Source organism: Podarcis cretensis, assembly GCF_951804945.1.
Source record: "Podarcis cretensis genome assembly, chromosome: 3".
In the NCBI taxonomy this organism is placed as follows: domain Eukaryota; kingdom Metazoa; phylum Chordata; class Lepidosauria; order Squamata; family Lacertidae; genus Podarcis; species Podarcis cretensis.
The window spans coordinates 74,369,889-74,393,572 of record NC_137172.1 but is presented as its reverse complement, the minus strand read 5'-3'; the positions used below and the strand labels follow the sequence as shown (position 1 = coordinate 74,393,572).

Genomic DNA, 23,684 nt, shown 5'->3' with positions numbered 1-23,684 from the left:
GCCTGTGTGTTCATACCCTTTTCTACTACATGTTGTGACTTGATGGACTTGTGTTCTCTGCTTTAAAGGAGTGGGATGCTGTTCAATTGATTGGTCAAATGTAATCAGAAGCATTAAAAAGTGCTTGATTAATTGATTGGTCAACTTTTCAAGATGTCATATTTGTAGACTTGAAACAAAAAGAGAGTGTCAAGGTAATTACAGTAACCTCCTTGTATGAAACAATATGTCTAAATTCTAAATTATTGTATTCAGTTATTATTTATAAAAATTGAAACTGTTTGTAAATATGTAACTATTTGAGCTAGCCCCGGGTCTTGAAATACATTCTGCTGTACAGTGGACCCTCCAGATACAGATTGAATTCCTTTCCAGGGGTCTGTGCACACCCCGAAAATTTCGTAAGAAGAGGTGTCACTTCTGCACACGGCGCAATAGAGCGCTTCTGCACTTGTGTGCGTGGCGAAACCCGGAAGTATACACTTCTAGGTTTGCCGCGTTCGCAACCCAAAAATTATGTTATCCGAAGGTAACATAACCCGAGGGTCCACTGTATTTACTACATCGACAGTGTTCAAGAGATGGAAGAGCCACTTTGGCTTTCACTTCAAATCACAGGATTGATTAAAGCAGTTACAGATTTTGTTCCAAATGAAATTAAGCACACACAGTAACTATAAAATACAGAAGTTAGTTTCTGTCATTGCTATAGCATGTAGGTTGATTGTCATTGCCCAGATTCTGTTGCATTAGTGCACATTGGGATGTGCTGCTAAAATAAATACTATTTTTCATCCTGCATCCAGTGCATGCTCTTTTTATATTCCATCTGTCTTCTCCCTTAGTCTTATGTCATCCTCATAAATCCCAACCAGAAATGAAAAGGCTCTTCAGAAACATAGTCTGAAGTCATTAATGGTAAGGGGGGGGGGGATAGAATGCTAACTGTATGGAAGACAGAAAAATTGAGAAGCACTGTGTGATGTTATCAATATCTCATGTGTTTGGTAAAAATGAATATGCTTTATGCAATGCTTATAGTCTGGAAAAGCTGTTGAAAACATGTAATAAAAAAACTTAAGCTCTTATTTTTGAGCTAACACTAATTACTGCTTATACATGCTTATGTTCTTCATTCATTATAAGAAACTGTACCAATCAGAGGATAACTGAGCTTCAAGCACTTACACACATACATTATGATTTTTTTTCAACTTAAGAGAAAAGAAAGCAACTCTAGGTCATAAAAATCTTTTCTCTTAAATGCTAATGAAATTTCTCCATTCTCTCCATTAGCAGATCCCTCTTATTGGTAATTTGTATCCTTTTCTTTTGTTCCCATTTATAATGAATGCTGGGCACAGAAAGAACCTGGGCTTTGAGAATGCTTTCACTTTTGTCTTCTCTTCCAAAGCTACACAGGATCAAAAGGACATAAATTGGCACCCAAGTACACAGAATGACTCTTGCTTTTTTAATTATGTAGCTTTTAAAAAAATTAATGTATTTTGGTAGGCAAATAGATTCAAATTCTGAAACATCAAAACACCAACTGAGAAGGCCTCTTTGCATTTCCTCTGGTCATAAATATTTTGCAGCTTAATGTGCCAGAGTGTTATGCCTTGTCAAAGTCTCCCTGTTGTAAACCTAGATTGTCCTATTGCATGACGCCTTCCACTTCAATTTCCAAACTAGAAGAAAGGTGTGTATTTCTTCCTCTTTTCCTTTCTGTTGCCTTCTGCATATTTCAATGGTCTCATGAAGCTAGGTTTTGTTGTTGTTGTTTAAAAACCTGTTTAGTTCTCTTTTTCTTTCTTTATTCCTGGCCCCAAAGATCCTAATTTCTCTCATGGTTATATGTCAGGATTGATTGTGTTTGCATGTGCAGCCACCCCATTCACAGTATTGCAGGGCCCCCCCCCCACCGCCCAGTCCTGCAGCCGTGAGTCAATTGGTTCAGACAGAGCCTCTTCCAAAACTAGCTCTTAATGTGTCACAAGTGCCTTTTAAAGAAGCATAGAAGGGTACTATGGGCAAAGGCAGCTGAGCTGTTTGCTCTGATTTCAAATGTATTACAGCTACTTTGTTCAAAAACTCAGCTCTGCCTTAAACCATTTTCAGCTGGCCTTTCTCATACCTGCTTCTGCATTTGTTCTCTTTCTCCATGGTAAGTTTGTGTTTAATTTAAATTCAGCGTATAATAAAGTTAGTATTTTGAGCCCAACTGTAATAATTTGATGAACAATAAGCAAGAAAGTGAAAACGTTCAGACAAAAGTTTCTTTTCATTATTAATTGCTGCCCTCGTTTTTATTGAGACAACGAGTTAGTGAGTGTGTATGTGTGTGTCTATGAAGGGAGAGAGTGATTTGTGTCTGTGAAGGTTAGAAGAGGCTGACTGTGCTGGAACTGACTGCAGTGCCTTTTTGATTATTCATGGACAGTAATAGAAGGCACTTAAAAAGAACAATGAAATTGCTTATTTTTTGTGATGGGCCATCTGTTGAATTGTTTTGTGCAACAATTGCACAATAGTATCTATGTCATATCATTCTATTTTCAACAGCAGCTGATTATGTATACTTGGCTACTTGTCCTTTTTTCCAAAAGTTCCATGACCATTTAAAGTCACCTTTGTGATCCTTTGCTGGAAAGGTAATAGAATTGTAAAGCAGCTGGTGTGTATTTTCTTCCTTGATCTTCTGAGGGTTGTGTGTGTGTGTGTGTTGGTCCAAATTAATAAGGCCTCTTAAATGTTTGGATCTATTTTTCTGTGTTTCCCACCTGTAGTTTTAGAATGGAAGTTAACACAGAATTGTTCCAGCAGTTTGTTAAAAAATGATGGGGCTCTGTAATAAAGAACCAACATATTGTTGCACATTCACTGCTTATTAATTATTCCCTCCTTTTCTGCTGCAAGTGGTAATTAGAATCTTCTGCCATTTAACCAACAAGCCTCTTTTGTGACTACAAAAAACCAGTTGCAGATCAGTTAATGGAGCAAGTCAAAATCAGCCTCTCATGATGGCGGTGTTGTCTTCCGCAGGTCACAGACATTGCCGATGCCATGATTCTCAAGCAGCTCTTTGAAAACCTGTTTCAAAATGGTGTTGTTGTTGTAGCAACATCCAACAGGCCACCAGAAGGTAAAACCAAACAATATGTTGCTATTGACGTTTTCACTGGAAAGGAATAGATGCCTTGATAAGGTAGCATTACATGTATTCATTTTCTAATTAAGATCAATCTCTTGTGTTGTTTCTATTGTAATTTTTTAAGGTTCTACGCTGTGCCCTAAATGGCACACTTCCTTGGCTTCTGTTCAAATATATGGAAGTGAGGAATATAGTCATGCTAAGGAAACTGCATGGTGTATAGGAGGAACTCTGAGCAGGAGAGTTGCAGTCATGAACTTCTGTGAACAAAACTCTTCTTATGTGAATGGAAGTGTCTTCAGTTCATGGAACAATTGTTGTAGCACTGAAAATCCAATGGTCCTTTCATGCTAGAAGATGGAAAGTGGAAGGAAGAAAAAGGTGAGGGGAAAGGGCGATCAGCATTATGCATTTATGACTGCCCCCTGGGTACTTATTTATAGGATTGGTAATATTGCTGATCATCAGGGAGAATGAGCTGAGAAAAATGGATGCTCACGTAAATATAATGTAGTATTCAGAGTGTCAGACTAGATCCAAGGAGAATGGGTTCAAATCTCCACTTAAGTCATGAAGCTCAAAATGGCCATGGACCAGTCATTTTTTTCTCTGCCTAACCTACCTTACAGGGTGGTGAGTGGGGGAGAACAATGTACATTGTCCTGAGCTCTGTGAAGAAAGACAAGGATAAGCATACAGTGGTGCCTCGCAAGACGAAATTAATCCGTTCCGTGAGGCTCTTCGTATAGCAGTTTTTTCGTCTTGCGAAGCAAGCCCATTGACAGCTTAGCGGATTAGCGCTATTAGAGGTTTAGCGGCTTTTAGCGGATCAGCTGATAAGCGGCTTATCAGCGGATCAGCTGATAAGTGGCTTAGGGCTTAGGAAAAGGGGGGGGGGGAAGGGAAAAAACCCCGCAGGAACTCGCAAGACATTTTCGTCTTGCGAAGCAAGCCCATAGGGAAATTCGTTTGGCGAAGCGCCTCCAAAACAGAAAACCCTTTCATCTAGCGGGTTTTCCGTCTTGCGAGGCGTTCATCTTGCGGGGCACCACTGTACAATGTAATAATAATTGCATGATAAAATAGACAAATGATAGTGATATATTCTCTGGCATAAGGCCCAAGATTAATGAGACCTACTCTAAAACAATCAGGTGTACCTGTAGCAAGAAATGTAATAAATAATTGGAATAAGAAACTAAGAAAATGACTGGCTGCTACAAGAAAGAACATGGAAATCTTTAAAGTTTCTCAACAAATGTTGAATGAAATTGCAAATTAATGTGGAAACATGTTTAATAAACTTAAAACTGAAAATGAAACTTCACATATCTTTGTTGCTAAGTAAACATCTAAAAGGAACAAAAACTTTTCTTTAATCACTTTATATTTTGATTGTTTCTTAAAAACTAGTAGGGAACAAAAAAAATCTACTAGCTGTACTATTACAGAGACATAATCTGTAGTCAGCCATTTGTGTGTGAGAGGAGTGGTTTATGGTAAGTACTGCAAATATGATATTGCAGATAAAAACTGCATATTTACTCAGTACTGTTATTTTCTGCAATCTAGTGTAGTTATGTTTGTTTCTCAAGAATTTCTGAAAAACATATATGTATTTACTAATACTACCATTGCTGGTTCCGTGTGGATAATATGGTAAGATCCTTAGTAGACTTTCACAGACTTCATTCAATTCTTAAATGAAACAGCAGGTTCAGCTGGCTTCTCACATCAATAAATGACTGGTGAGGAAGTGCTCTCCATGGCCTATTACCAGATACTCAACACTGCAATACAAGTGAACAGAGTAGGAACTGGGAATAGAAATAAAATGACTCTCCCTAATAAACAGAAGTTGGGTCTCTGGCCGGTGTCTACCCAGATAGTGATAAGAAGCATGGAGATCTAGCAAGGTGGGCCCAATTCATGACTTCCTATCTTCAAACAGTATCCTGTCCATCAGCTAATTATTGGGAATAAACCACCTAGAGATGAGTTTTTGTGTTTGACTGACAGCTTTATGATTTCCTCTGGGAGCCAGCTTCCTCCAAGGTTATTGGAAAGGTCTGATAGCCTCCATTAGTTATGTTTTGCCTGTTTCAAGTTGAATAGTTTATTACACTTTCTAGTTTGCTCCATCTCAAAATCTTGGAAATAATCATAAGCTAATCCAGTTTTTTTAAATACATAATTTTTAAAACCCAGAAGACATATCACATGGTAACCTTGCCTGCTGTATTACTGGTTTATGCATAGTTTTCAAAAATGAGTACAAAAGGGGGAAGTGATTGGCCACATTTCTATGAATGAAGTTCAGACGTTAGGTGTTTTATATCTTCAGAAGAAAGGATTTTGGGGCAGCCACTGAAAACAGCGCTTTGTGTACCCTTGATGAGCAGATTCTATATTCAAAGAACATCTTTATTGGGTATAGAAATTGTGAAGGGGTTCTGAAAGAGGATATGTTCTCTTGATTGAACCTGTACTGCTAAGAGTTCTAAACACCTGCACACCAAATTATGCTCATAAGTAGTAGGAAGTCAGGCTAGGAGGCTCATTGGCATGATGAGCTTCCACAGACTGCCTCTGGCTAGAGGCATAATATTAATTTCTGTGCCAGCTAAAATTTCTGTATATCAGCAGATGCAACAATACATAAGGTGCATTATAGTAAGTCTAGCTCTGATTCTACAAAGGCATGATTTCGGCAGCCTGAAAAAAGGAGCCAGCCTTACCAAATGGCATTGGTGAAAAATCATTTGTGGACACTGCCAGCAACACTCTTGAGTGAACAGGAAAGACTGAACCCCTGGGATGGTAGGAGTTCTTGTCTCCTAATAAGCAGAACCATACAATGGTGATCTCACAGATATTTGTCCAGAACCCCATCATTAATACTGTAATGCAATGATGGGAAACTTTGTTCAATTCAATGGCCACAATTCCGTATAGCGGCCATGTATCAGTGGTGGGTGTGGCTAGAAACACCACTTGCCATCCTTCATCAAGGCAAGCAATAACTGTCATCATAATTCAAAGACACTTTCAAGCTGGTTAAGATTACTAGAGGAAAGGACATAGAAGGACCAATGAGGGGTTCAACCTTGGGCAGAATCCTGGGGACCAGATGGAGACACTGGAGGGTTTCATTTGGCCCCTGGGCCTGAGGTTTCTTACTCCTGCCTTAATTATAATGCTGAAGCTCATTTAAAAATGCCATAGCATCTGCAGAGTCCTGTTGCTATTTAGGCATATTTAAACCAGGCATAGGCAAACTCGGCCCTCCAGATGTTTTAGGACTACAACTCACATCATGCCTGACCATCGGTTCTGTTAGCAAGGGATGATGGGAGTTGTAGTCCCAAAACATCTGGAGGGCTGAGGTTGCCTATGCCTGGATTTAAACCAATACCTCTAGCATAGTCTTCATGTAGTATGTGACTGACAAAATTGAGAAGTTCATAGAAATGAGAAAAACAATGTTGTAATTTCAGGTACCAGTCTCTGCCTATGAAACTTTAAAAAGCTTAGACCTGTGGTTCAAGGACTTTCCACATCCAGTCCTACAGACTACTTGAAAATTGCTGAGGATCTTTCTACCTGTTCTTACAGTTGTAATGCACTGAGCCAGATGTTGTATGCTTTTTAATTGATTTTTACTGTTTATTTTACTTATTACATATTGTAATAAGCAACCACCTTAATGAATTTCAGTTTCAGAACCTTGTCTTATACCCAGCACAACATCAGTGTTAGGGCTGCCATATGTCCAAGAGGGATTTCTGAAATGTGGCGCTTTGTCCTGTATCTTAGGCAACTCAATCTAAAAAGCTCAACAATTTTGAGGTCTTCCTAAAAATAAAAATAAGCAACCCTGTCTTCGTGCTAGGATTAACAATCATGGCATGCTCTGCCTCTCAGAAATTCAATTAATGAGTGTGCAGGTCTTCTGGAAACATCATAAGGCTCAATTGTTTTGGCTGGTTTTCAGGAACTGAAGCTAAGCTTCCAGAGGAGTAGGGATTTTAATGGAATTTAATCTGATAAAATCATGCTCAGCTTTATTGGAATTGTCCCGATCCTGGTTAAGCACTGTCATAGTCCCAACAAAGCCAACTGGACCATGATAGTTTCCATGTCATGCAATATCATTTGCTGATATTGCATGACATGGAAACTATCATGGTCCAGTTGGCTTTGTTGAGACTATGACAGTGCTTAACCATTATACAAAAACAAGCATTGAGTTCACAGTCCTTTATAAATAGTCTGAAGTATGACTGTATATGCTTGAAACGGAAACCCTTACTAAAGATAGTCTTCAGGCTAACCCATATCCTTGGCCAGAGTAAAGGTAATCCTGAAGTTTATTCAGGATTTAATTTTCTTATGCTTACCTCCAGACAGCAGTTTTGTTGCTCCAAATAAGCATTATAGCACATCCGAAGGGAATGTGTGTGCTGTCTTGGGCAAATACATTTTTACAAACCTCTCCTCTGAGATACCTTCACACTTGCTGCAGAAGACCAACTCTGCTGACTGCACGCCTTGCATTGGATTCTATCAGCTTTGCTGGCTAGTGGATTATCACTTTGAGAATCCACAGTGTGGGTCGGGCATGCATTGATACAGTGCTTCCAGTTCCTGCAGCTGGCAATAGTTTGATTAAGCGTAAAGCTGATGATTCCTTCAGGAGGCCCAAAGTGTGCTACACATTATATTATTTCAATGGGATGTGGGCGAAATAAGTTTGTATTATCCTGAAAGCTCAGCTTTCTCTGCTGCAGAGCAGTTTTGTTGGAGTGCTGTTATCAGCAGATTACTTGCAGACAAAACCATTCTTTCTCCTCCCCTACTCCTCAGTTTTGATGTGATCCATGGTATCTGCATTTTGCCAAATGAGTTAGAATCATATGCTGAGATATTCTGGGTCAGTTTCAGTTATTTATTTGTGTCCAATCTTCCTGAATCACAGATACTATAAAATACAACAAATGAGCATACATCTATTACATCATGGCAATAAATGCATTTGCTTGGGACAGTGAACTCCATTGTTTTAAATGGAACTTACTGTCAAGCACGTTTTATTATTATTATTATTATTATTATTATTATTATTATTATTATTATTACCCTGTCTTTTCCCCTGATGGGACTTAAGGCAGCTTGCAGATAAAAACAAGAACAGCTAAAACATAGAAAATAACATCCATTAAAAACAATTAAACACTGATATTTAAAACTATATACATATTAAAGATATGTTTAAAACTGCAATATAATACATTTATTTATGATTGTTGCAAGAGTGGGCCCTTCCAGATGTATCATTATAGATGCTGTGTTCTGAAGTTTTTTGGAGCAAAACTGTAGTGGGCTGTCTACACCAGCAATCATGTGTTGCTGATTATAGCTGTTGGTTTTTTCCATCCACACCAGTGACAGGATGTGATCAGATTGAGAAAAATTCTGTGCCTGTAATCACACTCCTTCCATTCCCTTGTTCCACTGAGCAGTAAATGTCAGAGTTATGAGCATGTGCACAGGCTACTGATAGCCCTTTCGTGTGTTTTGCCTTTTTCGGGGTGGGGGGGAAGGGTATGATAAATTGCATAAAAAGCATGCATGCATGCATGCATGCATGCATACATGTTTTCACATGTTTTATCATAGATTCAAATCAGATTTTCTGGGGATGTTCTATTTCCTCCAATTTTTCTTATTTAGAGTGTAATGCAGTCAAATTTATTTTTAAATTATTTTTTGTCTCTTATACATTAAAGTTTAAGTATATTTTAAAAAGCAGATACTGAAATGTTAATCACTGTATTGTGTAGCTTTACTGTTTATGATTTATAAAGTTAACCTCTCCAAAGCAATGAGATACATTTCAACTATGTGGTTAATTTAATTAAGTAAGAAGAATATATTAATTACTTTTAAATACAGTTTAATTAAAAAAAAAATTGCAGCCAAAGATTTAAATTTAAATTATTTTCTTTTTTCCTTCCGTATTTCTTGATTTGGTAGAACAGAAGTAGAGAGCCTGTGTTAGGGTTCCCATATTTCAAAAAGTGGGGAAATGTTTTTTGGCCAAAGTTGTTGAGCTTTTGGGGGATAAAAAAATGCTGGATTTCCCTGGACGCTGCCCAGTTTCTGCCTGGACACTGCTGCCAACTTCAATATTCTGGATATGCCTGGGAAAATCCAGGCGTATGACAATCCTAGCTGTGTTGAACTCAACCATACTGTTCAACTCTAATTCCCATTGGCACAGCCAACATAGCTGATGGGAATTTAGTCCACAATGCTAGGAAGACCAAAGGTTCCTTCTCTCTAATGTAGAACTTGTATTTGTAAGTAAGACCAAAAGACAATCCTGTCAGACGTATGTGGCGAGGATAATATCCATGTGTTCTCTTTCAGATCTCTATAAAAATGGGCTCCAAAGAGTGAACTTCGTGCCATTCATTGCTGTTCTTAAGGTAAATGAAGATGTGCTCGATAAGGGATCTTGCTAGCTTACTGATAAGCATCTTTATTGCAAAACTGTTTTGTTCATATTTCTGGGAGTAATTTTCTTTAACCTTCTGGGATTAACTCAATTAGGGGAGGCAGAAGATTTCATTTGTAATATTTTTGAATCTTGAGGCTCTACTTTTTCTCCAAACTGAATGACAGAGTTCAGAGCAACAACATAAAAGGAAACATTATCAGAACAGAATGAAATTTTTACTTCTCAGCTTTTTTTCACATGTAGAAAAAATCCCAAGCCAGGTCTAGGAGAGCACTATCCATTATTACCTGTTACTATTCTACTCTTTTCAAAAATACAAATGACTACAAGGTTCATTTTTCCTATGATTATTTATTTGTTATCTTTTTAAAATTCTTCACTACCTTTCAGAATACAATATATCCAATGGTGGCTTACAACCTTTAAAATAATTTAAAAGCATATAAAATATAAACATTATAATCACAGTCATAGTTTCCTGCTTGGCAGGGGGTTGGACTCGATGGCCCTTGTGGTTTCTTCCAACTCTATGATTCTATGATTCTATAATAGCAGTAAAAACATTTCAGATCAATGCATTATAGTAATCACCCATGCCAGATACCAAAATCAATATTTAAAAAAAATGAAATTGCTATTGTGTCATGGGTTTCACAAATTCAGGTTTCCCTGCTTTTAGGTTCAAAGAGAAAGGGAAATTGTATTAGCATTTGGATTTCTATCTTAATCTTACATGAAGAAGGGCTCATTGATGCATGGTTTGGCTGTGGGTTACCAACTTTTATGAACTACTTTCTAATTTTTCTATGGGAGTCCAATACAAACTCAATTTGGACTCCTGGAGATTGCACTGCAACTGCACTTGCAGCCATTTTCTGATTGCTTAAATCCTTCTATGATAACCTAGAATTTCATTACTTTGATCAACATTTTAATTGTATAGGGAAAGGTTCTTTTTCATTTTATTAGTCTATAAACGTCTAAATACACATATTTCAGAAGCAAGTCCCACTGATATTAATAGGACTTACTCTCAGGTAAGTGAAAATAAGGCTGCAGCCTGCATCTCTCCCTTTAAACCATCTTTTAAAAGTCTTCTACGTGGCCCCAAAATGCCAATGTAATATCAGTATGACATGAAAGAAGTGAATTTTTTAAAAATAGTGTGGAGAGCCTTCTATAGGTGGAAGCAAAGACATTCACTGTGGAAGTGATAAATCCACAAAGCCTGCTTAGATACTAAAGGTGCAATCCACGACCATTTAAGCCTGAGTTGAGTCTGGGTTATTTTACTTAGGTTTCCTCCTTCTATGAGTGGGATTCCAAGTAGCCAGCTCCTGATCCTTAGAAATCAACACAATAAACCTGATTTTGTGCAAACGACTGTGTTTAGTATTGATTCTCTTATAGAACAGCCATTAGCATTTATGCAGTGATAAAACTGTATGTACATTGCCTTGGGAATAAGTCCTTTTATTTGAACTCAGTGGTACTTGCTTCTGAGTAAACATGTATAAAATTGGACTGTTTGATTATTTCCTATTCTTCCATCGGCTTTCACCCCACTAAATAATAATATTTATTTTTTGTCAAAAAGCCACTATTAATGTTTGGAAGAAGATTCAACTTTATACTACTATTAGGTCAGAAAACTACTACCAGCAGATTCAGAGCGATCTTTTGACAGAGGGTGGGATTCTGGCATTGGTTAGGAGATATAAAATGTCTTTGATTATGTGTTCTGCCTTTGTCAAGCCACCTGTGTTAGAAGCACACAGACCTGTGAATTGACAATTTCTTTTTAAAATAAAAAAGTCATCTTGGTGATTAAATTGATTTGTCAGTTAGTTCCATTCTAATGCTGTGATAGTCCAGTAGCTTTCAGTATGCTGAATGGTTAAAACTTGCTTTTGTGGCCAGTGTCAGCACCCTGACCTCTGCTGAGCTGTCACCTGAGTCAGAATTGCTGGGATTAAGTCTTTGATATTGTGATGTCTTCACTTATCAATTGACTTTTTCATTACTGAAGACGTTAGGCCTTTTGTTTCCCTTCTTAGTAAGTACCCAAGCAAGTCTTAAATAGAAGACTCTTTCTTTCCCAACCTGTGGAAGTTGTAGGCTCTGCTTTTCTCTTTTTTTCCTGTGTTAATTAAATGGATTACTTTTGGAATTTACAATACAGTTCAGTTGTGAATCATTGTGTTTAGCATTAGAAAACAAGAGTGAGAGTGAGAGAAAATGAGGGGGTACACACGTGCAAGCATATAATAAGTAGATATAAGACTAGAACAGACTTTGGCTCAAAAGTTCACATTGTATTTTTTTGGCTTTTTTAATGTGATTGCATATCAGAGTTTGAGTTCAAAAGTAGCTACACTTTAATGCACAAAATTAGAACTCTAAATACTCAAAAATTCTGTTTGATCATCTGAAACCTGTCTTTTGGTAGGTATGCAAATCCATACCACACTGAATATATTTATAAGTTTTGTATCTCACAATCCAAATTAATAAATGTCTAAAAATCAGGTAAGGTTTTAAAATATATTTTGTTAAATATATTGCATTTTAAGTACAGTAACATGACTACTTGACAATCCTTCAATTAAATATATATTATATATATTTGTCATCTGAAGGTAAAATAATGATAGCAAACTCTTGCATTCTATTCCATTTTGATCTTAATAATAGTTGTTCTCTGTTGAAGCAAATGAACGCTTTGGTTCCAACAGCTGGCTCAAATTCTGAGTTAGATATGCAATATTGCATTGCTTGTAACGCAATTGATTTGTTTAATGTTTCCTTAGCTTGTGATGTAATGCAAAATAAGGTCTTCCTTATCTTCCTCCACCCCCCTCGCCCCAAAGGTCCGAGCCAGTTAATAAGGTTTGTAAGTGCTTTGTCACAGGCTACCATGGAGGTCTGCAGAGAAGAACTTTAATCCAATAAACATTTCATTTAGACCATGAAAAGAAAGTGTGAGGAGAAGCTCCCGTAAGAGAGGGTGTTACTGGCAATTCTCTCCTTGCAGTGATATGAGGAATTTGCCAAATTAAGCAAAAGGCCTTCATATTTAACACATTAAACGTGTCAAAACTAATAATGGGAATAGTTTAATTTGGGTTGAACCTTACATTGTGAATATTCTAAAAAGCCACAACTGTTTTCTTCAAAGACTTACTGTTGAGCTGGATGGACAGGGCAAGAGGAGGTTGTGAGAAACCCAAATAGCAAATAACACTGGCCGAAAGTTGGGGTGGGGAGAGGAATAGATAATTAGGTGTAATTAGCGTGTATGAATTGTTGTCTCCCTGCCCTTGGCTTGAATAAATTTGGAAGAAAAAAACCCAAGTGGTGAAACTGCTTTGATGTAAGAGGATTCATTGTGGCTTGGCAGCATAAAGGCAGTGTTTTATACTTCTTACATAATGGTTGTGATACAGAAAGACTGAATGGACTCTGCACCCCCCAGTCTGCTTTACAGCAAGGACTTTTGGATTCTCTTGAAACAAAATGCAGCAGAAGTTTTCAGTTGTTGGTAATGAGGTAGCAGACCTCATCAGAGATAGGCGTAAGCCATCCTTAGTCTGCTTAGATCTTAAACATTTATTTTTATTCTGGAAATCTAGTTTCTGAAATCAACACTTTCCCTTTTCTTCTTCTTCCTTGTTTGGAGCTCTGGCAGGAGCAAAGATTCATGCCAAGGAAGGAAGTACAAATCAGATTTTGAAGTAAGAAAGCATTGTGAGCAAACTTCATATTGGATGGAACTGAGTTAAAGTAACTTAGTCATCTTTATATATTTGACCTGTTGTTGAACAACTGCTCATTTAGTCTAGCATGAAACATAGCCAGTCCTGTTCTGCTTTGCAGAAAGGCATACTGTATACCTCTTACTTACTAGAATAAGAGCTATCCTTAGTTGTGGGTGTGCATTCTTTGTAAGAGTTGTTTATACTTTTGGATATAATGCAAAGCACCTTGTCAAAGACCAAGATGTTGGTTTACATATCGCTTCTGTTTGGCGCAGTGGGTAGGGAATGATTCTCTTGAGAGACCTTGAAAAAGGAAGCTGTGTTATGCTCTTACCTTATTCCCCACTAAAACTTAATATTGTTCCCTTTGTTTAGGACTTTCTCTTGATTATGCACCCAGTGGCGTAGCGTGGGGGGTGCAGGGGGGGCCGTCCGCACCGGGCGCAACATCTGGGGGTTAGGGAAATCCACGGGTTAGGGGGCGCGAATCCATGGGTTAGGGGGCGCAAATTACTTGCCTTGCCCTGGGTGCTGATAACCCACGCTACGCCACTGTATGCACCCACTAAGCTGAACTTTAAAGAACTTTATCGTTATTGCAACTATAGTCAAACGATCTCAATCGGTTGCATAGCTACAGCTATGTGGTATGCAGAAAGAACTGTAAAGCATCTAATTTGAATTAAGGAACCAAATTATCAATTTTGTGTGCTGAAACAGAGAAACTAAACTTATTATTCCAGCTGAGGTTCTGGACAATGATACAGCTATGGAGAATGAACAGTTACTTCATATCCACAGTGTTTTAACAAGCATAGGAAATAAATCAATATTAATAGAGAATAATTGTCAGCCTTTAAAAATATTAAGTACAACAAATCTGATTTAATACATACAGACTCCAATTATGCAACGTAGCAGCAGTAGTAGCTATAGCCTTATGCACACATTTTATGCACAGTATTCTTTTCCAACTTGAGGGCCTGATCTAATCATTTTGGGTGTTAAAATGCTTTTTATCTTTTTAGATTTAGCATTTTGTATTTATTTAAAAATGTAATATTTATGTACATGCACTCTATTCTCAATTTAGAGTTCTGTAGCTACTGGGATATGCTTGAGAAAAGGAAGCTGGCATTTCATTTAACCCTTTGAGGGTTTATTATGTAGAACAAGTAGCCTTTTGTGCTTGAAGTTGTACACTCTGAAAAAAAAAGCAACACCTGAATATCTCCGGAGCTTGAATAATTATGCCCGATTGTGTTTTGCTGGTGTAGGTCACAGGAAATTCACTTAGGGTAGACTCTCTACAAAGCTAAGATATATGCAGATTTTCTGTTGTTGGATTGTGTAAAAATTATTTACTGTTAATACTTGCATAAAGGTTAGAAAGGTTGATGAAGTGATATTTAGTATTGCTTTACTATTCACTGCGTGTCAGGATGTAATTATGACTGATTCATGGAACTGTCTTAGGAACGAACCATCTTTATTAAAATGCTGATCAAGATAAGAGCTGACAGTAATAAAGAATAGAACATTTTAGTCTTGTTGCTTTTCAATGATTGCTAATTACCCCAGAGGTCATGTATAGTGCTTGGGAGGATTCATTGACATTATTTTCTTTTAAGTCTGCTGTTTGAACAACATCTGAACATGAAGACAAAGACTGAGTGCATACTGAACAATAGTTTGACCAAGTTTTTTTATTCCACAAACAGTAGATGATTCCTCTCTTTTCCGTTTTGTTACAGAAATTTATGTTCACACGATAAGGCAGGATCTTTGTTTTAAGATCATATCCTGATCATATCCATCACTGTCTTCAGAAGGTCAAACAAATAAAGATGAAACAATGTACTACTAACTCTTCTATAGTTTATTGTATGTAGAGCATAACCCAAAGTAGAGGTAATTAAAAGCCCAGTCTCCTTCCTATGACTTGGGTTATCTTATAAATCAGAATCTTCAGTTTCTTTATTAGATTACAAGGTGCATTTAACCTACAATATACCTTCAGATAGAAGGCTTTTTAGTACCCTTTGTACCATGTTTGGAACTGAAGTGTGGGCAGTGTTACATGTCATGATTTGAAGACAAACTAATATCCAGACAGAAGAAATACAATGCCTGGGGGAGAGATTTAGGCCAATGAAATAAGTATACAGTCATACCTCGGGTTGAATATGCTTTGGGATGAGCGTGTTCGAGTTGCGCTCCGCAGCAACCTGGAAGCAACGGAGCGCGTTACTTCCGGGTTTCGCCGCTTGCACATGTGCAGACGCTCAAAATGATGTCATGTGCAGAAGCGGCGAAAAGCGATGCGTGTGTGCACAGATGTGCCGTCACTAGTTATGTTTGCTTCTAGATGCGAACGAGGCTCCGGAATGGATCCCGTTCGCATCTAGATGTACCACTGTACAGAGAGGAGTGAAGCAAGTGATTTCAGGCAAAATGTGTTTCTTAAGGGTGTTTTTTGTTGTTGTTTTTGGTCACAGACCCCTTTGAGAATCTGATGAAAGTCCTCTCCCCAGAAAAATACACATAAACACAAACACACACACAATTTTGCACACAATTTATTCTATCACAGTAGAAAAATCTTTTTTGTGTATGCTCAGTCCACAGACCTCTTGAAGCCTATGGGGTCTACGGGCCACAGGTTAAGAACCCCTGGTCTGAACCCTCAGTTGAACAGCCTTCTGCAAGCTACGGCTCCCCCCAGCCGATGTTTTATCAGCGGCAACTTTGGTAAACCCCAGCTGGTATGGCCTTGCTGGCTGAGGCTGGTGGAAGTTGTAGTCGAAAACATCAGGAGGGGAATCAGTTTTGGGAATGCAGAACTAGAAGAAGTAGAACTTAATGGGAAGTGGGGTGTGGGGGAATGATTTCTGGTATGTGCATGAAGTGAGTAGATTAGGTAGGTGCACAGAACTCGGAAACCATAATAAGGGCAGCAGGGTTAGAAGTAGGGTAGCTTGGGTATGAGTAATAACCCTTCTCAGTAGTTAAAATAACCTTCTGAGGGCTTCATGATTGGTGGGCCAGAGGCGAAAAGTGGGTGGGGCAAAGGATGTGATTCTTATCTTGTATAGTGGGCTAAATTCAAGCCATGAAAAGGTTAGTGGTTTCTTCATACACATGTAAGTGCATGCCCCTTCTCCTGGTCTCTTTTCAGGCAAGCAGAAGGCACCATCATAGTTCAAGGACACATTTGAGCAGGCAAAAGCAGAGTCCCTAGAGCAGGGCTAGTAAGAGGACATGACTTAGAGAGAGATTTTAAGAGCTGGGTTCAGTCCCTGGGCCTGAGGTTTCCCTATTATTATTATTATTATTATTATTATTATTATTATTATTATTATAGCCTGCCCATCTTGGCTGGGTTTCCCCAACCACTATGGGCAGTTTCCAGCACATATAAAAACATAATAAAATGTCAAATCAACATTTCAGACAATTCATTTGCAATTCATTACAAAACCCAGCAGCAAAATCATAGCAGTAGGTTCTTGTACTTGCAAGATCGGTATAGACCAATACTGGTATAGACACAATACTGGGGAGATTTTCAACATGCCTAAGAGATCAGAAACTAGATACAGGATATTGTTCTCTCCCTTTCTCACTCTTCTTTCTGGAGGAAGTCCCTCACTTCGACCCTAACTAGAGCTATAACAGATGTGCTAGAACAAGCATCCACAACAGTTAGTGTTAACAGGGAAATGTTAAGTAGGGAATCACCTTAACCAAAACCTGAAATCAGATTTGGGACATTGGCAGAAATCCTAGCCAATTGACTAAATTAGTGAATTGGTAATACAACCAAATCTTTGGAAGAAGTGCTGGCACATAAGCGTTGTAGCAGGCTTTAATGAGGAGGTATTCCTCCTGTTTGAGAAATATATTTCTTTTTAATCTCTTGTAAGGACTTAATTATGTATTTATTTATTTTTAAGAACAGATGTCCAAATTAAAAAAAAACACCTTAATTTAATAATGAAACTTATTTTTTTTAAGGAAAACTGGGTATTAGGCTGGGGGGCATGCAAATCTTTTTTGGGATGGGTCATAGCTCGGTGGTAGAAAATCTGTTTTGCATGTACCGGTAGGTTCCAGCTTTCATATACAGCATCTCCATTTGGGGCTGGAAGAGAAACCTGCCTGAAATCATCGAGAGACACTGCTAGTCACTTTATACCAAACTGAGCTAGAGGAACCAATGGTCTGGCTTGGTATAAGGCAGATTGCTATGTTCCTATGCTGTGTTTTCAGTATGGATGTTACATCTAACTTGTAGTGATTATATGGAGGAAAGCATAGTTGTCTCCAATGGCTGTATAATTTTCAGTAGTGTTAGGGTTATTATTCCATTCTAACAGAAATTCCTAATATCACGGTTTGTCTCCATTTCTACCTTACAGAGGCCAGGTAAAAAAGCTTTCTGAGTCTAAAGTTTTTTCCCTTACAGTAACGTGTGTGAGTGATAAGGGTTTTTTTTAACCTTCTTAATTATATTTTCAGAATGTAATTGTGTTTGTCCTTTGCTCTACATAAATACATAAACCAATACATAATAATGCGAGCAGCTGAATAATTCTAAGCATTAAAATTGAATAGTGTAAGAAGTCACAGTCTTTATGCCAATGGTATTGAAATGCTCCTTTGATGTGACATGCAGCTCTGCTATGACTAGCTTCTACTACCATTGGGAAAAGGACAGGAGACTTTTAACACTGCAGATGAAATAGGATTATCGAAAGACTTTAAATGTAAACCAACTGTTAGGAGTGTAGCTTTAAAATTAAGGGCTAAAATATGAAGACTCCAGCTAAAAGTTCTTTAGCTGCTGATTAGGATTCCCTGATGGTGATTAGTGAGTGTGGAATGCAATCATGCCTGTAAGCTTTAATCAATCCCATGATGGAGAAGTCAGTTGCTCAAAGAGAGACCAAATTAATACATGTATTGTTTCTATTGGGCTTATTATTTTTAACACTAAAAAAAAAAAGAGTAGGCAAATTTGTGATGAAGTATTTCAGATCCAGAAGCATGTGAACAATCCAGAAGCATGTGAACTTTACTACCAAATATTCTGTCTGTCTTTATCCTAAGAATGTTTTATTTTGCATTGCACAACATTCTGACATGTCTTTTGTGTTGTGTTGTGTGAGCAATTAATCTCACTGTGCAGTAACCCAAGACCTTTTCAAATAGCAATTTTCCTTGTGTAAGTATTTCAAATATTGAGAGATCTCCATTTTTATTTACATAACCACCTCTCTGTGTATATATTTAAAGTCATGTATTTCTGTTATTAAGAGGTTCCAGTGTATGGAAGCTTAGAGAATAGTTTGTGATGTGAACAGGTCACCTGATAATAAGAGACCCTGCCTGTGTTGAAGTCAGGTGACCCAACAATATGACCAATGATTTTGCTGCAGACCATGGAACCAGCACAGGGGTCAGCAACCTTTTTCAGTCATGGGCTGGTCCACTGTCCCTCAGACCATGTGGTGGGCCAGACTATATTTTTTTGGGGGGGGGAATGAATGAATTTCTATGCCCCACAAATAACCCAGAGATGCATTTTAAATAAAAGGACACATTCTACTCATGTAAAAACACCAGGCAGGCCCCACAAATAACCCAGAGATGCATATTAAATAAAACGACACATTCTACTCATGTAAAAACACGCTGATTTCCGGACCGTCCGCAGGCCAGATTGAGAAAGCAATTGGGCTGCATCCGGCCCATGGGCCTTAGGTTGCCTACCCCTGAACTAGGATCTCAAATGCAGATTCCATAAGCTTGAGCACAATTATAAGAACATCAGTTTTCACTATAAGGGAAGGCCTTCGTGTTGAAACAACTTTTCCCTTCCTACTTCCTCATGTGTTCAGATCTAATATCCACCATGCAATCATTGCTACTATTATATAATTATTAACATGTATGTATGTATTGCCTTTATGTGCCAAGATAATGCATAGTTTCAAACAATATTAGAATAAACAAATGATACAAAATATCCTTAGGCAACATCAGGAACTGATGCCACAAACTCCCAGACCTTACATCCAGCTTCCCTCAGAGCAGACAGCTCCTAAGGAAGGTGGGAGAGGGATAATAACATTACTAATAATAGCAATTTATACATTTAAAAATATTCAGAACTGCCCCTTCCAAATTGCAGTAAAATTAAGCATTTGCATACACTGTGCAAATTTACTCAAACTGCAGAATAATTTTAAAGGCATTTTTCCAGATTTGCCACAGAAATCCATTCTTGCCGACCACTGTGTGCTTGGGCTGCAATTTTATTCTTGCTTACTTAGAAGAAAGGTCCACAGAACTCATTGTAGTTATTTCTTTATATTGTATTTCTAAAAGTTTGATATGTAGCTTTTCTGAGTTCAAATGCAGCTTACACATTGCAATTCAAAAACACAATCTGTTATATTCAACTAAGTCATATTCAAAGTAGACTGGTTGTAAAAAATGAACTTGGTAGCTCAAGTTACTTAGGTCCATAGATTTCATTGAGTCTGCACTGAGGAAATCACCCAGTATCAATAAAACTTCTTTTAGAAACCTAAAAAAACTTACAGCATGCCATAATATGAAGCAGCAATTTATAAAGAACAGGTGAAGAAAGAAGTCAAAGAGAGGCTTGCTTATGTAAAGCTCACTTTATTTACCTTCAAGTACATATGCAGAGAGTTGGGCTGTTCTTGTACATTCAGACTAGGGCTGTGATTGCTGGCATTCCTAGTACCTATTTCATATTGATGAGCAAAAACTATAGAGGTTGTTTGAAACTTTGATCACCTTTTGTCTGATTTGGATAAACGTCCACTTTACGTTGTTGTTTTTGCCTGCCTCTACTACCTTGTATTGCTTACTGAGTGATGCTGAAAATGTATGTTTGTAACAGCTGTATTAAGGCATTCTTAATGGCTGGGAGGAGAATTCTCAGTGATTTCTTTGTATAACTTTGAAGCAGTCTTGATGGTGGAATGAGCATAATCCAAGTGAATAACTTGCCGGACCCATCATTCAGTTCGCCTTGTGCTGATGCATAGGGACATATGAGCCGATGCACTGCTAAGATATGCTGTACACCCTTGCAAAATTCCATAGCATCTGCTTAAGGAAAGTAACAACTCTGTTATTTTGTTTCTGTATTCAGAAATACTGCAGCACTATCCAGCTGGATTCCGGAATAGACTATAGGAAACAAGCGCTACCAGCAGCAGGAAAGCTATATTACCTGTAAGTTGTTAAAGCTAAAGGTATTTTTCTTTCCTTCACTAGCCAACATGTCTTGCCACAGGGGCAAGTAAAAACACTCCCCCATCCCACCCCACAAAACCAAACAAATGCCAACTATCTTCTGTTTTGCCACAGTGCTAGTGCCATCAGATGGCATTTTCAGTATCTTCAGTTACATCGTTTAAAATGTGTGACTGAATCAAAACTAATTAGATTTTGGGGGGAGGTGTGGTGTTTGCAGAACTGAAGTGACAGATGGTTATAAAGCAATGAATATCCTCTTGTAAAAGAGTGTGCAATTCCCTGGTAAATAAAAGAGCATCCTTTATTGTAGTAAACTAATTATTTATACAAATCCTCTGACAAGGACTCATTTACTGTTGGGTGTTACCATTTGTGGATTGAAAAACTTGTCTTATTTTGACAGATGATCTGCTTGTATCTAGGATGTTGATTTCCTTCAGCATTTATTCTCTGTTTGAAGATGATAAAAAAATAATACCATAATACAGCTATAAGTACAATTTATCTGTATAGCTTTGATTTCTGTTTCCCTAATGATAGTTTACCCTCAGAGCAATTTGAGAATACAAGTATATGTGATGCAAAGTTGTTCCAGCATTTAAGAAGAGAAAGTGGTTTTAATCAAGCCAATACAAGTACAAATCTACTTGTAGCTTTATTATGGCATTGTTTTTTTAATATTATTTTGAGGAGTTTAAATAAGGACTGGGCTTTCCAGCTAGCAAAATGATTAGCCCCAGTCTAGGACTATAATGGGAGTGTGCCATTTAGTTCATAATCCAGGGGTAGCACCTTGGATATAATTTTGGGGGTGAGTTTTATATTCAGGATTGCCAGATAACTGGATATGACCTAAAGTTTTAGGTTTTAACCTTATTCTTAGGCTTCTGGGGAAGGAATAAAATATTGGAGTTAGGGACTTGTTAATTAAAAGTTACTGAGCATTGCTTCCCATCCTGAGCAGGAAAAAAGAAATTTCACTTCACATAGTGGGTTCAAGGCCACAATTAGTGCTTGCAATACAAACAAATGATTTTGAAATACTAAAATTTTATCTTTTAAGGGAGAAACAATTTATTTTCTCATATTGTGGTAGAATTCATGCATGTTGATATTGTGTTAAGCTTGGACTGCATTGAATGTTGATTGGTACTTCTATAGAAACATGGTTTTTCCTCCTGCAAATCTGGAATAAGAATCAAAGGGCTTGGGCAAAATTTGATTGTTTCACCCATAAACAGTGTTACCACTCCAGCTCTATAAAGGAGAGGTGCTAGGTAATGTTATGGGGATGGATTTCTGCTTCTGGCATTGCTACATTTTGAGCTAAATGTATATATATGGGAGCAAGGACAGAAGAATCCCACAAAGTCTAACTTATATTTCAGGGCCTTCTCTCCTAGTGGGCAAGATGAGATACTAATGGATTGCTAATGGTGAGGCACCATCCTTAGTACAGTGGTACCTCGGGTTACAGACGCTTCAGGTTGCAGACTCCACTAGCCCAGAAATAGTACCTCGGGTTAAGAACTTTACTTCAGGATGAGAAAAGAAATCAAGTGGCAGCAGCACAGCGGCATTAGCTAAAGTGGTACCTCAGATTAAGAACAGTTTCAGGTTAAGAACGGACCTCCAGAACGAATTAAGTTCTTAACCCAAGGTACCACTGTATACATATTTGCTGGCATTGTACTTTTGCCTGAATTCACAAAGGGCTGAGTCAAAGATTACAACAAGTTGAAATGGAACAGCTGTGGTCTGTCTGAAGGATTGAAATGTGGGGAATACACACACACACACACACACACACACACACACACACACTTTAGGGCAATTTTTCTGTGTTTGGTTCCATAGTCCCAGTCCTTAAAACTACTAGCACATTTTACTGCGCAAAAGAAGTTTATTATAACATTTTTGCATTCTGTATCCAGACTAAGTCCAGTTTAAACATAAAGGTAAAGGTAAAGGTACCCCTGCCTGTACGGGCCAGTCTTGACAGACTTTGGGGTTGTGCGCCCATCTCACTTAAGAGGCCAGGGGCCAGCGCTGTCCGGAGACACTTCCGGGTCACGTGGCCAGCGTGACATCGCTGCTCTGGCCAGAGCCAGAGCCAGAGCCGCACACGGAAACGCCGTTTACCTTCCCGCTGGTAAGCGGTCCCTATTTATCTACTTGCACCCGGAGGTGCTTTCGAACTGCTAGGTTGGCAGGCGCTGGGACCGAGCAGCGGGAGCGCACCCCGCCGCAGGGATTCGAACCGCCGACCTTTCGATCGGCAAGCCCTAGGCGCTGAGGCTTTAACCCACAGCACCATAAAGAACCATAAGAAGAGAGACCAGGAGTCTCTAACAATCGTTAACACCTAGACAGCAAAGCAAGCAAATACATATGCCACATGGTCATAGTATTTCCCACTATAGTAATATGTATTGCATTTCTATTTCAGTTATAGTAAATGGGTGATGTCTAGCTGAATCCCTTTGAGAGACTTGGGAAAGGTGTCAGGGGCTGCAGGGGAAGGAAAGGAAAGGCCCATTGCGCAAGTAAACTTCTTCTCATGCAACACAGAGTATCAACCTATAATTCTAAAATGGTATATAAACATATAAATTACCACTATATGCGAATTTTATGCAAATCTGCTTCCTTTTTTGTACTTTTTGGATGGTTATGCGTAAGTGGCTGCTTCAATCATTGCTGAAAATTTCCTGTAATTTCATAATCTTTGGCCATCTCAAATTATTTGGAGAAGGATTTTAGATATGTCAAAACTAATTATATACAGTATGATCCTATACATGTTTACTTTTAAGTAAAGCCCACTGAATTTAGTGGGACTTATTCCTAAGTAAGAGGGCATAGGAATGCAAACTTTATTCTAGAAAATGCCAGATCAACACATTACATTTTATTTGTATCCATTTAAACCTGTGATAAAATAATATTT

The 23,684-nt window shown here is 38.1% G+C and overlaps 1 protein-coding gene across 2 annotated transcripts in view; it reads left to right on the top strand.

Annotated features, from left to right (window-relative positions):
- The window catches only part of AFG1L (AFG1 like ATPase), a 60,554-nt gene that overhangs the window by 15,325 nt on the left and 21,545 nt on the right, over positions 1 to 23,684 (top strand). For both annotated transcript variants that reach the window (XM_079971695.1, XM_079971696.1), the window contains exons 6-8: positions 3,046 to 3,145; positions 9,587 to 9,645; positions 20,628 to 20,710. In XM_079971695.1, coding sequence (XP_079827821.1) covers positions 3,046 to 3,145; positions 9,587 to 9,645; positions 20,628 to 20,710 — 242 coding nt within the window. The remainder of the gene's footprint in view (positions 1 to 3,045; positions 3,146 to 9,586; positions 9,646 to 20,627; positions 20,711 to 23,684) is intronic.